This window comes from Triturus cristatus, chromosome 8, assembly GCF_964204655.1.
Source record: "Triturus cristatus chromosome 8, aTriCri1.1, whole genome shotgun sequence".
Taxonomy (NCBI): Eukaryota; Metazoa; Chordata; class Amphibia; order Caudata; family Salamandridae; genus Triturus; species Triturus cristatus.
The window spans coordinates 461,022,976-461,039,212 of NC_140591.1; the positions used below are offsets into that span (position 1 = coordinate 461,022,976).

Sequence of the window (16,237 nt, forward strand, 5' to 3'; positions counted from 1 at the left end):
TTAGAATACGACTTTACTACAAGTTAGGATTTTAAATTAGAATTACAGAGACACCAAACATGAACTGTTTTTCTCTTCCCATTTGGAAATCACACTTATGGTTATCCTGTAGGAGAGATAGGGCTTTCAGTTGTGAAAAATGAATTTAAGATTTTTGCTCTACCAGGACATGTGAAACCTTTACAGGTCCTACTTTCTAAATACATTGCATCCTCCTCTCTGGGCTGTCCAGGGCCTACCCTAGGGCTGACATATATGTATTAAAAAGGAATGTTTGGGCCTGGCAAACAATTAATTTATCAGGTCGAAAATGGCAGTTTAAAAACTGCACACACAGGCACTGCAATGGCAGGCCTGAGATGTTTAAACGGGATACATAAGTGGGTGGCAGACCCACCAGTAGGTGTTAATTTACAGGCCCTGGGCACATTTAGTGCCACCTTACTAGGGACTTATAAGTAAATTAAATATGCCAATTGGGTATAAGCCAATTTCCTACCATGTTTTAAGGAGACAGCACAAGCACTTTAGCACTGGATAGTAGTGGTAAAGTGCACAGACTCCTAAGGCCAACACAAACTAATTCAGAAAAAAATAGTAGTAGGAAGGCAGAAGACTTTGGGAGTGACCCAGCAGAATGTCCCTGGTCTAACAGGAAGGCTTTAGAAGTCCAGTTCTGAATGTTATGCTATCAAAATTGATAGTGTACACTGCTACCCCAACAGGGTATTCTGGCGCAGAGCAGGTAAGAGGACACTTAGGAGCATCAAACTAAAAGAGCCAAGTCTTCAGGCCTTTGCAGAAAACGAAAAGTGGCGCACAGGTTCTCAGTGACTCTGGAAGAGAATTCCAGAGTTTCTGGCCTAGATATGCATAGAAACGTCCTTATATGCGAGTCAAGCGGAACCTAGGCACAGTAAACAAAGCGCAAGTCATTTGATCTCCGAGATCATAAGGCTTTAAAGTTGATGCGTTTAAAAATCATGAGCCAGTGCATCTCACAAAAAAGATGGTGAACCGAGGCAAATTTTGGAAGCTGGTAAAGAAGCCTAGTGACTGTGTGCTGCACAATCTGCAGCCGACAAATTGTAGCTTTATCGCTAACTAGATATAGCACATTGCCATAATCTAATCTAGATAGAATTAGGGCTTGAAGTCCAGTCCTTTGGGCAGGAGCAAGAATCAATCAAATGATTTTTTACAGCCACTTAAGCACTGAAAACAGGTGGCAGTCACCTTAGCCACTTGGGGCTTCATAGATAGCTTATCATCCAGAAGAAAGACCAGATTTTTGATCTTCTGAGATGGAGTAGGCAGAGCTCCTAGAGTTTCTGCCCAATGTTGTGGGCCCCAAAGAGAGTAATTTTTACAGAGAATCATGACCTCAGTTTTGTCACCTTTGAGCTTGAGTGAGTTGTTATTCATCCATGAGGAGATATGACTCAAGCCCAGGCTAAGACCCAAAAGTCCATCATTATGTGCAGATAACAAAGCAAAGATGATCCGAGTGTCATCTGCATAAGAAAACAGGGTCTGGCCACAACACTCAACTACATTCATAGGGCGGATGTAGATGTTAAACAACTAGGGCTCAGCTCAAAACCTTGGGGGACTCCTGAAGTTAACACATGTGTCTACAGCCTGGTACCAGATAAAAACACTTGAAACAACTGATCTTCAAGGACAATAACAGCCAGGTCAAAGAAGAATCATCAAGGCCGAGTGACAGCAACCTTTCTGCCAGGATGGAGTGCAACACAGTATCAAAGGCCGCATTCAGGTCTAACAAAATGAGTACAGCTGTTCCGTCCTCATCAAAGCACTGCCTCAAGTGTTCGGTTACGTGCAAAAGGGAAGATTCAGTGCTATGATCAGCTCTGAAACCAGAGTGGGATAAATGAAGGAAATTCTGAGCCTCCACAAATGAAGTGAGGTGCGCATTTACATTTTTCTCCAGAATTTTGGAGCAGATAGGAAGCAGATAAATTGGGCAAAAATTCAACCAATTGCCTGGGTCTAATTAGCATTCTTCGAAAGTGTAAGGACCATTGCATATTTCCAATACTAAGGGACTAACCCCTCCTGTAGAGTGGAATTAAGAAGATCCATTATTATAAGTAACAAGCTTGAATCCAACTGCCTAAGCATACTAAGGGGCAGGGGATCCAGCGGAGATCCTGATTTAATAGATAAAAGAATGGATTTTAAAGTTGCAAACTCTAAAGGGGACCATGTCCTTAGTTTAGATGCGAGACCAGAACTGGTCGAGGTGTTCATGTCGACAACAGTATCACACATGTGTATTTCATCCGAGTTATTCTTTGCCAATTGGGAAATGTTTTCCACTTTATGGATGAAAAAGAGAGCTAACTCCTCGCATTGCGTCTCGGAGAGCCACGGTGTAAAAGGCAAATTACAGAAATCCGATAGTTCCTTAGCCACCTTGAAAAGTTTTCTGGTGTAACTTTGAGCACTTAAATTTTTTTCAAGTAAAACGCTGCACGAACAGATTTACAAAGCCCATGATATTTTTTAGCACTGCTTTGTAATGGATTTTGGCCTCTTCTGTATAAGACTTTCTCCAAAGTCTCTCCAAGACCTTACATTGCTTTTTCTTGTCCTTTAATGTTTTATTACACCAGGGAGCATGATCGTTTAACAGTGGCCAGTAAAATTTCCTCCATCGCCTCCATAAGCCAAGTGTGAACCAGATCCGGATCTTCAGCAGACGCTTGTTTTAAGAAAGACCTGGTATGATGGAGTGTTTTATTAAAATTAAGAATACTCAATTTAGCCCAGTTCCTAGATTTAAATGTAGTGTTAGGTCATGTTGTTAGAGAGCAAATCAGAATTCTAACATTAAAAGGCACAGCAAAGTGATCGGACCAGTGTAGCGGAAGAGGAGGGGCAATAACCAAATCTGACAAAGTAGTAAAAACTGGATCCGAGAGATGGCTGGCGACATGAGTGGGAGCTAAATTGCACAACTTCAAATTAACAACACTTAATTAAGAAATGGTGGCGAGGCAGTCAATGTTATGGCCTTATGATATTTTGATATACCTGCTGGATGTAATCTGCATATTGGTGAATGCTGATGTCTTTGCTAGCAATGAGGACTGCTACAAACTCTGTGTACAGCTTGAAGCTCAACTGTGAGAGGATGGATCCTTTGGGGACCCCATAGGTGACAGGAATGGCTGCCTTTTTTTAATTTTTTACTAGAATTCTCGACCACTTGGATTTTAGCTGTCTCTATAAAGCTCTGTAGTCTAAGATGACACTGTAAGTATACTAGGTATGCAAGAATTAAGGACTGAGCCATACAGGACCCTATTTTTTTATTTAGAGCTGTGTTGGGGAAAAGAACTGCCTGAGAGCTGTCAAAACGAAATTATTTAAACCGTATACTGACACCAGAGATCAAGTAGAGCAGAGTTACACATGGGGTTTAAAAACATGTATAGTTTTAGAAGGATTAGCAAAGCCATTCGCCTTGATACAGCCAGTATGAGTTCATCTGACACGGTAACAAGTGCAGTACAGTTCAATAGAGGGGACATGTTTTTAGCGTTTTATAGGGAAGGAAATATGACAAACAATGCTCAAAACTGAAGGATGGACAAAAGGTTTCTTTACCAAAGGCACCACTATGGCTTTCTCCCATTCAGACTGAACTGTGGCTGAGGTGAAGGAAAGATTGCAACCATTCAGCCACAAATGGAAACCCGGAGCAGAAGGAGGGGACAGAGGGATTAGTCATTAACCTCTCCAACAGACCCCTTAGCGACACAGAGGAAGATGTCATAAAGAAAGGACTAGGCTTTGTACCTACTCCTAGAGTAGATAAATTTGAGTTGATCTGTGAGGTCCAGAATTTCTTCCAGAAAATACGCCTCAAAGCATTCTTCCGTGACGAACCTCCAACCGAGTCCAGTGATACTGGCCTACATAAGGCTTCCACCTTTACCCCTTCTAACAACATGATTCCCTCGGAGGTCCTTACCTTCGAGAAGGCCGTACTAAAAGACCTGGACAAAGTACAGGATAAGAATGTTTTGTACAACAACTTTACTCGCAGAGAAAGGGAAGCGGCCAGAACGTTAGCAGCTGACACCACTATCACCATCAAACAGGCTGATAAGGGAGGTGCCACAGTAATCCAGTCTACCAAGGATTATGAAACAGAATGCCTACGACAACTTGGGGATAGAAAATACTATACTCCCATCAACATTGATCCCACGGCGAGATTACATCTAACAATAGCAAGTAAGGTATTGGAGGCAGAAGCTAACGGCTGGATCACGAAGAAAGAAGCAGACTTTCTTATCACTCCCAACCCTGTCATACCTTATTTTTACACATTACCTAAGGTACATAAGGGCATTATTCCTATCCCTGGGAGACCTATTGTCTCTGGCATTGGCTCCCTCCTGGAACCCTTATCAAAATTCTGCGATCACTTCCTACAACCCCTGGTGAAAGAGACACCGTCCTATGTCAGGGACACAACTGACATTTTGAACACGATTGAGGGGATACAGAATACCGAGAATGTTGACCTACTAGTGACCCTGGATGTAGAGGCACTCTACACCAACATTCCACAACAGGCTACCCTGACGGTGATAGAGGCAGCCCTACATAAAAGGGAATGGACATCCCCTACTCCCATAACATTCATTATGGACTTGGCCACATTAGCTCTCACCGAAAACTATTTTGCATTTAAAGAAAATCTTTACCATCAATCCCAAGGTACTTCAATGGGGAGTACCTTTGCTCCCAGTGTGGCCTGCCTGTATATGGCGGCTTTTGAAGAGGCAGTGATAATGAACGTGGACAACCCCTTTGGCCCAAACTTAACCCTTTGGAAAAGGTACATCGACGATGTCATCATCTTATGGAAAGGGGATTTAAGAACCTGTAACGAATTCTGTGAATGGATTAACACTAAGAATCAGTTCCTGAAATTCACACGCCATATCTCTGACTCTGACATCCCTTTCCTGGATTTGAACATCAGACTGACATCTACAGGGTTGAGCACGAGTCTCTACAGAAAACCAACTGACAAAAACAGTTTACTTCTTTACAGCAGTCACCACCCTAAGGCCCTACGTGACAACTTACCGTTTGGCCAATTCCTTCGACTCAGGAGGAACTGCAGCTCCATCATTGACTACAAAACTGAGGCTAATATCCTTTCAGAAAATTTGACACAAAGAGGCTATCCTCCTCGAGTGATACACAATTCAATGAAGAGGGCCAGAAATAACAATTGCGAGGCCCTTTTGGAAGTAAGAACAAAAGATAATATAGAAACCATTACTTGTGTCACATCTTTTACACCAGAGTCCAATAACCTTAAGAAAGTGATAAGAAAACACTGGGGAATACTATCCGCAGGTACACTCATGATTCCCCCGCCACGTTTTGCTTTCAGAAGGACTAACAACCTGAAGGACACTTTGGTGCACACAAGACCCAAGAAACACATGACTTCTACATACAACACCCTATGGAATCTTCCACCTGTACAGGGCCATTACACCTGCGGGGGGTGCTCTTGCTGTGGACAAACAATTGTGGCTAAATCCATCCGCCTTACTGCCACTTTCGAATGGGTCTTAAAAAGACACACAAATTGCAATTCTATGAACTGCATTTATCTATTAATTTGCCCATGCGATCTCTATTACATAGGGATGACGACACGAGTAGTGAAAACACGCATCACTGAACACAAAAGCAACATTAGATGCTGTAAATCTAACACGAAACTTTACAGTCATTGCCTTGAATGTAAACATAGCCCTATAGATTTACATTGGATTGTCCTTGAAAGTCAGCCTGGGATGTCTCAACATTCTTTGTTCAGGCTAGAACAACGCTGGGTACACCGCCTTTCATTAGATAGACTTGGCCTCAATGATGACATACCCTGGGCGGCAATATCCAATTAACAGAACACCTCACCTGCATTAATGACGAGGTGGCAAGATAGTGTTGGTACCACCTTATGGTCTTACTGAAACTTAGTCCTTCATGTTTGCCAACATTTGCACCATTACATCAGGGCACCGTGATTAAGCCACTAAATCATCGACTTCGCACTGCTTTATGTGCTAACTGAGCCAATTTCCCCATTCCCTTCTACCTTTCGCCTATACCCACACCACTCCATCATGGCGCCCGTACTGGGTTACCAAACTGATTAGACCTGAAACGAGCCACCGATAATAGGCACAATACTAGTCTTACATACTCGGGTGGGTTCAGACGCTATCGAATACTTCCTTGGCGAGCCTCTAATGCCATCTTTTGAGTATATGTAATACATATTAAGCAACTACAACATGGCGCCCAAGATAAGCCTCTATTTACATCAAGAATGACATGCACGGCGCAAGTTTCAGTTGCCATGGACGTGATATTACTACACGTGACCAGCTCCCAGCCAATTATCTGCTGAATAAAATACAGCGCCACCGGCCCTTCTTTCATCTTCCGGGTTCGGCGACGCGGGCAGGTTTACTAACCTCCAGGGGATCTATGATGTGTAAGTACATTCCTGGCTTCTTCGATAGCTTGTTTTTGTTCTTGTTCTTTACATTAGACGTTCTTTACATTAGACATCTTCTGGGCATTTGACACTTAAAGGAGCAACTATACTTCCATTAAGGGATTCTCTAACACCGACACGTACTTCGACCAGGATCTCTCTTACAGGATTCTGTACTGGTGTAGAAATACGAGTATCACGGGTCCATGACATTGACCTTCTCACACCTGGGGTGTAGTTTCTTTAACGCGCTCACACCCTCTCTCCCGCACTGTGATATTCCACTAAGGATCTCTCTGACTCAATCGGGCGCACATATAGATAGACCTTGTTATTATCTCACTCACACTCCTGAATTCTTCTGTAATTTATCAGAAGCAGATTGTGACGATTCAATTGGGACATACACCTATATGTCTTATCCTCTATTAGTTTCACTTGGTTGGCCACCTATGAGACTATATCACTATAACACACTTGAGGTGTTACATGCTTGAGCCATATTTACAAGAGAGACAAAGGATGGAGATATTGACCACTTTTTGACATTCTAAACTCCATTCTTGCATTTGCCTCTACTTTTTCTTTTTATATTATTGTCTCATAGGGAACGAATGTGTTTCTCCCCCTGTTGACGCGCCATGCACCTGATGATGAGGTTTTTATAATAAGAATTGGTGAGTCCACACTTAACCATAGTTTGTTCATTACTACTGTTAAAAATGGCTGTTTTTCAACCAGAGCCCCGCTATGCCTCCTTTGTTAACCGATTTTAAATCAACGTTGGTTGATTGGTTAATATCCAGATAGTGATCCAGTATAATCATTGTCTGGAATATACCAAATTGTAATACTGGTTAAACAAACTGGTGTTAATTTGTTGTTACAGATGCCAAGGGTGGCTCTCGATATATTTGTTTTTCATATTTTTTCTCTTTCTCTTAGGTGACCCCTTTGAGCCATAAATAATACATAAGGTAGGGGTACCAATTAAGGGTTGACTATTAAGCTATTTTCACCCTTTTTTTACACCACACTGTAGATAGTTTTTAGCACACATCACTTTAGTATAATAGGTCCTGACGAAGCGCCATGGGATCCTTCTGACCGACTGGGCGCGAAACATGTTGACCAGAAGAGTAGAGCGTAGCTAGCCACTCCTCCTTTTGTGAGCAAATATAGCTTTTACGCCACTCACCCTTTTTTAACAAGGTGGTTGACTGAGTCAATAAAGTTACATTTCAGATTAACCAACCTTTTTTATCCATACACATCTACACACCCGGGCCCTCACACGCATGCACCATACGACAGGGAACAAAAGATCTCTGATAAAGAGCCCCTGTATGGGTGCCCGTCGGGTATTGCACCGCCGACCCGACGAGGAGAAAAACCCAGATGATGAAGCATGACACCTAGCTTGCTGGGTGTGTGAGGGTTTCAGTTCCACCCTAAAGGGATCCCCTTCCCTTGTGCACTTACATTCACTAGGTGAAAGTCTGCTATCGGAAAACTTCTTTCCCTTCGACTTCTCACTTTGTAGGAACTACACACCTTTCGTTGATATCATTACTTAGGGCTTGTGTGTAGGACCTCAATAAAAATAGCCCACCCCTTACTCTCCTTCTCTTTGTTGAACACAACCATTTGAAAGGGCAAGAGTATTAGAAGAATGTGAGATACATGTGCGCAAAGGAAGCAAGTTTGTGTTTATAATATTAAAAGGCATTGTCCTTTACAATACCAATAGTTTAAACTTTTGCAAAAGCGATACCTAATGCACAGCGTGGTGTCTGTTAAGCAAGCACTGCGCTCACTATTAAAGTTAAAAAAACAAAAAAAGAAGACAGAGCACGGTGTCCCTGAAGTGGGCGCCACTCTCAGTGTTAAAGTTACAAAAAAAAAAAAAAAAGAAACAGAGCGCAGTGTCCCTGAAGCAGGCGCCGAGCTCAACATGAAAGTTTAAAAATAAAATTAGAAAGTGAGCACGGTGTCTCTATAGTGGGTGCCGCGCTCAGCATGCAAGTTAGAGTGGCATAGCCCTTTATAAGTAAAGCTGGCGCCATTGTCCTGTGTGGGCATGTTGCAAACACAAAAAGGCAGCTGCCATTGTCTCCATCAATGTAAATAAACAAAATAGAGCTAACTCACTAAATAAAGCAGACCGTGTAACGAGCCAAGTAAAATGTCCAGTCGTTATGGGAGGTAACAAACGCAGTCAAGGCGGTACCAAGGAGAGAATAACAAGCCTAATAATGAATCAGAAGCCAGCGTTTACGAAGGACAATGACACAAGCCATTTAAAAATATGGGCGGAGAGTGGGCGGGGCTTTCAGTGCACACTCTACTACAGCAAGCCTCACAGAGCGAAAAGCGCATGTGCGCTGCCGCTAGGCTCGACCTAAAAAATGGGTGGAAAATTACAAAGGGTGGAGGACAGTGCCTCCCCGCTACCTCACGGAGTCATTGGAAAACAAACAGTTGAAAAGAAAACAGGATAAACTGGAAGGAACACAAAGTAAAATTAATTAAAATAAAAAAAGCACCACTCACCACTGCCTATAATAAATAAAAGAATTATAAAGATAAAGAACAAGAAAGTGGGCCCAGGTCATCCAAAAAAAACAGGAAGAAAAATTCTACTTCAAGTAAAATGGCAGGCAGAAGAATGACTCCAGGCAGTGGAGCTGGACAACTTAAGAATGGTAGAGGGCTTTAGGGGCTAAAGATGGGTTGGGGAAAAGACAAAGTGTAATGGAAGTCTTTAGTGACTTTCCACACATAGACTTCACAAAGCTAAGAGGGCCTGCACTGCCAAAGTAACACAAGTTTACATGGTAACAAAGTTAGGTCTTGCAGTGTTGCATGATTTCTTATCAGACCAGCAGGTTTCGTGGTTGTTGTGTCCTGTTTCTGCAATGCAATCTTCCCTAGTGTTCTGCTTCTTGCCGCTCAGCCAGTTTGTGAGGTCATTTCGAATGTTGAGTGTGTTTGTGCTTGGATGAGTGTACAGTTGGAGTGAGTGGGCTGAGCAGCAGGGATGGTGGTGCTTACTTACCATCTTACCAGTTTCCTGGAACGGACTGTAACTGAGTCCTAATAAACCTCTTCTTATAACTTACACTACTGGCTACTAGATTACCCGGCTACAGCACTTTACTTCGTTTAGAACAATGGTGCATAGCTACTTTCTATTTCTGCGCTGGCGCTGGAAGGTTGATTCAAAGGCAACTACTTCAAAGAGATGCTTTACCTTTTTTCCACGAGTCTGAACATAGGAATTGGGTAATGTACTTAAGCAAAGGTAGGGAAAGTGCTTTCGGAAAATCACCAGATATCTGCAAATCACATTGTTTGGAAAGTCTTATGCAACTCACCTTACCAAGCATAATGAAGATCAGATCTCTCAGCAACCTTAGAGTTCTACTAGTGCACACTTTCATAAAAGCAAAGAGTAGCCTCAAATTGCATGTGTGTTGTAGTTTCGATTGGGTGGTGTCTATGTGCCTTAGGTACAAGTGTGTTTGCAGTATCATAAAGATGGGGTTGGAGGTAAATATGGTGCACACAATTAAACTGCCTTATCCAATCTGGCCTCTGGTATAGTTCTGTTTTGCGTGCTTATTATTTTCTAATTGAATGAGTTATGTAACATGTTATAATCTGCTTTTTTTGTCATGTCTGTACTGCTCTGCGCTGCTCAGCTATGCGCTTAAGGAATGTTATGGTGTCACAGTGTGGCTGGGTGGCAGCTGGAGAGGGAGGGCTGAGGAGAAAAGATGTTGTTGTGCTGGGGTTTTCAGTAAGTAAACTGGAAGGAACCTACCTTCTACAATAAACCTATAACCTGTTTATGTAGGAGAATTGGCTATCTGACTTCTGCTTATCAATGCTCTTTAGGGAGAGGGAACAATTCTAACAATCAGCTTCATGAAGGCTAGCTTCTTCGGGCACTGCCATGACTACTAACACCTGTAATGTCGGCCTACATGCCGACTCCTATAACATTTCTATATTTGGCAACTTCAGATCTTTATAGTAGGCTTTTGGTTGCAAGAAGGGCATAACAAGGATTACTAAACTTATGTACTGAAACTGATATACAAAAGCACCATAGGTCAAAATTCTTGTGATGCTGAAAAATGTCCCCGAAGTCTGAGAGTAATAACGAACTTGTGGTGGCCAAGATAATGGGTCCTCTGCCATATTATCATGTTTTTAACCTCGACCCACAAAAATATTGAAGGTAGAATATCAACTACCATTATATCATCAAGAGAAGTATATCTGGAGAATTACAGGTGTATGATTCTTAACTCCACATCTATGTACTTTGACAGTATTGAGTAAACTCCATCTATAAATATAACAATTCTAGCTATAACTTCTCATCTAACTACCTTGAGGATAAATATACATCAATATTTTGACATAGAGCCAGATAAAGCAGGTCACTTTTTTTTTTTTTTTTAAACACAAGAGTTTTTCAGGTCCCAAAACCTAGGACCGAGTTGAACATCAACACCAATGAAGTTGTATAAATATGACACATCCAGAGTCATAACAGTGCAACGGATAATCTATAGTTTCCAGTTTACCTTTAAAGATTGTCTCTTTGTTACATAATTTTCTGAGTGGAGCAATTTTTCATAGTCATTAAAGATCTGCAAAAAAGATACATAAGCGTCAGCATTAATGAGACAAACTTTATATCTCTGTACACATTCTTACAGAAATTGACTTACAAGGATGCTGGTAGCTAGCCCCACAAACAGCTTTTGCACCCATTTTCCCAAACTACGTGCTCGGTGTTAAGACAAACTTGTAAACGGTGTTAGCACCAAGTGCAAAAGAAGAATGAGCGCAATTACCGTTCAGTGCTAAAAACAGGTAGGAAAATCTTTGAACCGGTTTATAACACTGCTCCCACCTCTAAATGAGGCCCTTGGTGTGTTTCAAACACCGCCACTGCACGCTTTGTGCATTTCCTTCTATTTAATAGTGGGTAAGAGACACGAACTATAAGTAAATCTCATTAGATTTGCTCATACAGCACGTGCGTTTTGGCAATGAATCAGTCAACATCAGCATCATCATGATGCACGTTTAAGGTTGCTGAAGCACAACGGGCATCCTAGAACCAACTAAAGCAGATGCTGTTCTTCCTGGAACAGCAAATCTCGAATCACATACAAGTGACAGCATGCAAGACAGCGAAGATGTACAAAACAAAGCAAATGAAGCAAGATTTTGAAACGGTCATGGAAAACTCAAACGGAACAACTCGGTGCGTATATTTTCACCTTCATTATTGTGTGCATATTGCGCTAAATGTTAACCTAATAAGGTGGCCATGCTATCTATGCAGATCGATAACCTATATTATATTAAAAAAGAAACACTAATATCCTAAAATAGCTGACGGGATATTAAGAATACCTTAGTGACTGCACTTCATAAAACAGTATGCAATACCAAATCTAGCCTGGCACATTAACAGGCGCTGCATAGAAATAACCCTATTGTGAGAGTACAAATAAAAATGGCCCAACATGATCATAAATAAACTTAACAGTGTTTGTGCACTACCAGTGCATGACTGGGACAAGGGGTGTTGACCATATCAAAGAATTATTGGTCAGATGTACGAAGCTATTTAGCGGTCACAATCCCTTCGATTCACTAAGTCACAGACAGCTAAATTGCATTTTAGTATGTTTTAAACCTATTTTGCAATTCGGTAAGTGCTGACCAAAGCGCAAAATGAATTTAAAATGGCATACCAAATCACAATTTTGATGGAACATGTCCACGGCGTCCCTTCCAAATTGTGATTCAGAATGCTATGTATTAATGATTTGCGTCAACAATTTCGGTTGCAAGCTAGTGATAGGTTACATGGAGGAGAAGCATGGGGCATAGTCAGTAAAGACTGGCTTCCTCCCAACGAAGCAGAGCAGGGGTTAGGTTCCCGGCACCTGTTTTCCAGGAAAACTCATGACGTTGACTTTTGTAACGATTGTTGCTCTGTCTAACTACTGATGAGGCGTGACCTGAACGCGAATTGGGTTGGTCCCATGATTTGTATTATTAAGATACCTCATTGAAAGGTCATCAGAGTGATTGGTTCGTTTTCCATAACCAACTACCCGTGTAGATAGTGCATCAAGATAGGTCCTGAAGAATTGCTGAGTAATTTACACACATAAGGCAAGAAACATGTTGACCATGACTACACACATATAGACACCCCCGACCATTATTATCGGCGGTATCCCTATTCTGGTTTTAATTGAGACGAGTGGGCTCGCAGATTAAAATTCATTTTGGAGCACCACCTCGCCTCATTTTATTTCTACTCACATCACCTCACATCCACACCACTAGGCCCCTCACTTGCACCTCACCTATACGGCTTGGGAAAAAGATCTCCGACAAAGAGCCCCTCATAGGGTGCCCGTCAGGCATTGCAGCGCCGGCCTGACGAGGAGCAAGCCCTATGATGAAGCATGACACCCAAATAGGTGTGTGAGGGCCCCACTTCCCCAATTGGGAGACACCCAAACTCCACTACTGAGTAAGGGTGTTGACCAACCTAGCCTCCTTCTCTTCTTTCCCCACCCTACAGGAACTGCTACTGTAAAGACTGGCACCAGAGATAGAAAGGGTAATAGAAAAAGGGATAGATAATTCAATGCCTAATAATAAGCATGGGACCACCCTTTGTGAAATGTAACCCAAGTTTTAGACAGGGCGGCACTCATTAAGCAAAAACGAGCGACATGTGGCCCCTTTCATCACTTTTTTATTAATAATATTTTTATTTGAGGTAGATGTTTTATAATAATACTATACATATAAGATTAAAAAGTAGGTCATTATGATGAGGCAATTCATAGTACAATACATTAGTAGTTGACTCTTTCCAAAATGCTAATTCAATAAATATGCCTATCCGTATACAGAATCATAAAAACATGCAATTAAAAACAGCAATAAAAAATAAGAGGGAAAGCTACAAAGGGTAGTCTCAGTTGCTTATAGTTATACTACTGTTTCCATCAGATTTGCATCAGTCTTTATCCTCATTGTAGGTGGATCCCACACTAAACGGCCTCTTTTTTTTTGCATTTCTTCCTTTGTACTGGTAGAAGACATTTTCTAACCAGTAACTTGTTAGAAAGCAATGTAACCATTGCTGAGAAGGCAGAGGTTCAGGTCTCAGCCATTCCACAGTCAGCAATGCATACAAGGCTGATGCTGATACTCACAAAGTAAGGGGAGAGTCCCAAAGCTTCCATCGTGACTGAAGATCATTATCTCTGGTCTCAACTTGATTTTAATCACATTCAAGGAACCCATACATTGAAAGGTTTGTGTACAATAACACTCTGGGGCACTGCAAGATGCACATTTATGCACTATGTCAGCATGTGTTTTTCTGCAGCGAGGACATTTAGAGTTGTCCCTCCAGCCTGTCACCACAGCTTGGCAGGAATGTAATGCAGATTAAAGATTGTTTTATAGTTTTGTGTCTTGAGGTTGGCAGACAGCAATACTAGACTGATCAACCTAATAGTCGCTTTAATATTCTACTATCTTCGTCCTCGTATTTAGTCGCCATCCCCAGTTTTCATACTGAAAAGCTATATCAACCTCAAGTTCCATGAATTACTGGTGGAATTCTTTAATTGTGCCTTGTGTGTGGTAGTTGATTCTGTGAAGTAGGGAATTCTTTTTCACAGACAGATCCTCTATAGCTATATGCCCAATGAAATCGCTAAACTGCAAATACCTGAAAAAAAAGATTTTTTGGCACAGTAAACACTTCCTGCAGTTCTTTAAAAGAAATTAACGTCTTGTTGGAGTGGATGTCCTCTCGCGTGAGCATGCCTGCAATTTTCCATATATTACAATAGTTATCCGTAAAAACTTCAGGAAATATAGTTGACGTCCATAAAGGAGTATGAATGCCTATTTGTATTTTGTGATATTAAATATCCTCATCCAGCTTTTCCACAATCCGATGACCGACAGCAATACCTTAGAATCTTACTCTTTTGAATAACCATTTTCAGCTGTCCTTGAAAAAAAGCCATTAGCCAAGTTTCCCAAATGCAACTCATAGATTAGGGGTTTGTTAGTTGGTTTAGACTTGTAGTTTTGTACCAGTGTGCTCATATGTATGAATGCTGGCGGACAGTAATCGTATTAAAGTTAGAAAACCCCCACCCTCCTTTAGCAATCACCATAAGAAAATTCAAGGCCTTCCTTGGCTGTTTGTAACCCCAAACAAAGCTAGTGCAGATTGAGTCTAATTTCCTGAGCCAATTAGATATTAACTCAAGGGGAATTGCCTTAAAAAGATACAAAAGTACAGGCAAAATCGCAATTTTTATAATGTTACAACCTATAATTGTTAGGTGTGATTATTTAGGCGCTTAAGCTTGCTTTCTGTTTTTTTTAAAAAGGGAATAACAGTGTTCTGATATTTGTCCCCTTCCGAGACAACTCTAACCTCCAAGTACGTGACTTTGCTTGCTGTCTTGGAGCCTTGAACCGTAGAGAAAAAATTAGATAGTATATGTGTTTTGCTTTTAATTAGTAGATATCCAGACACCATCCCAAATGTATGTTCCTCAGCCTCTATCTCCCTTATCGCCACATTGGGAGATGGTGGTTATAATAGAAATGTTGTCTGTGCACGCAAACAAATTTTGTGGAGTCTATTTAAAATAATTGGCTTATTATTAGCGTTGCTCAATAACTCTGCAGGAATGTCTCGATATATATTGCAAAAAGGAAATAGCAACATGGGCAACCTTGTTACTTTCTTTTTTTATGTTAATTTTTTCTGACTGCAGGCCCATAATTTGTAGTTTTGCTTCTGGGTTTTTATAGAGAGACTGTACGGCTGTCATAAAAGAAGGCCCAAAGTCCACGCATTTCATAGACTCCCAGTGATAATCCCAGACTATCTTATCAAAGGCCTTTTTTGCATCAAGCAGTGTCATTGCCAATGGCTGTCAACCTGATACTAGATCAAATAAAGCAATGGCTCTGTTAACGTGGTCCCTCTCTCTGTTACATAGCCATGTTGCCAAGGAGAGACTTTCTTGACAATGATTCTGCTTAGACGTGTGTCCAGTATTTAACAGTAACATTTTCTATCGCTATTTATTAATGAAATTGGGCGATATGACCCAAGATTTGTAGCCATTTTTTTAAAGAGATACAGTTAGTGGCTGTCCAGGATCTTGAACAGTCGTGGCCAGCTGTGAATCATTTTAAACAGAGTAGGTAAAGCTGTCGTTAGGAGCGTGAAACATTGTTTATAAAACTGTAATGGAATTCCATCAGGGGCAACTGCGTAACCGGCAGGTTGTGAGTGTACAGCTGTTTTGATTTCCTCTAAACTAATTAGGTCATCTAAAGCCTCTATGTCTTCATTAACGTTTTTAGGTCCACAGTTTCCAAAAATACCTTAATTGCTTCAACCGAGTGTCAATCTGAATTATTCCACTGTGATTAAAGTGAATAATGTGATCAATTCCTACAGTTACCATCTTTTTGTTTTGAATGTTTGCTGCCCAGGTGCTGTGGGATTATTTGGGCACACCTCTATATGTTTTGACTTGCCAGGTATATAGGCGGTTTCGGCTTTCACAC

The 16,237-nt window shown here is 41.3% G+C and overlaps 1 protein-coding gene across 3 annotated transcripts in view; it reads right to left on the bottom strand.

The window, feature by feature from the left end:
• Nucleotides 1-16,237, bottom strand: part of CAB39L (calcium binding protein 39 like) — a 757,003-nt gene that overhangs the window by 91,999 nt on the left and 648,767 nt on the right. For all 3 annotated transcript variants that reach the window (XM_085621896.1, XM_085621898.1, XM_085621897.1), the window contains one exon: nt 11,167-11,232. In XM_085621896.1, coding sequence (XP_085478022.1) covers nt 11,167-11,232 — 66 coding nt within the window. The remainder of the gene's footprint in view (nt 1-11,166; nt 11,233-16,237) is intronic.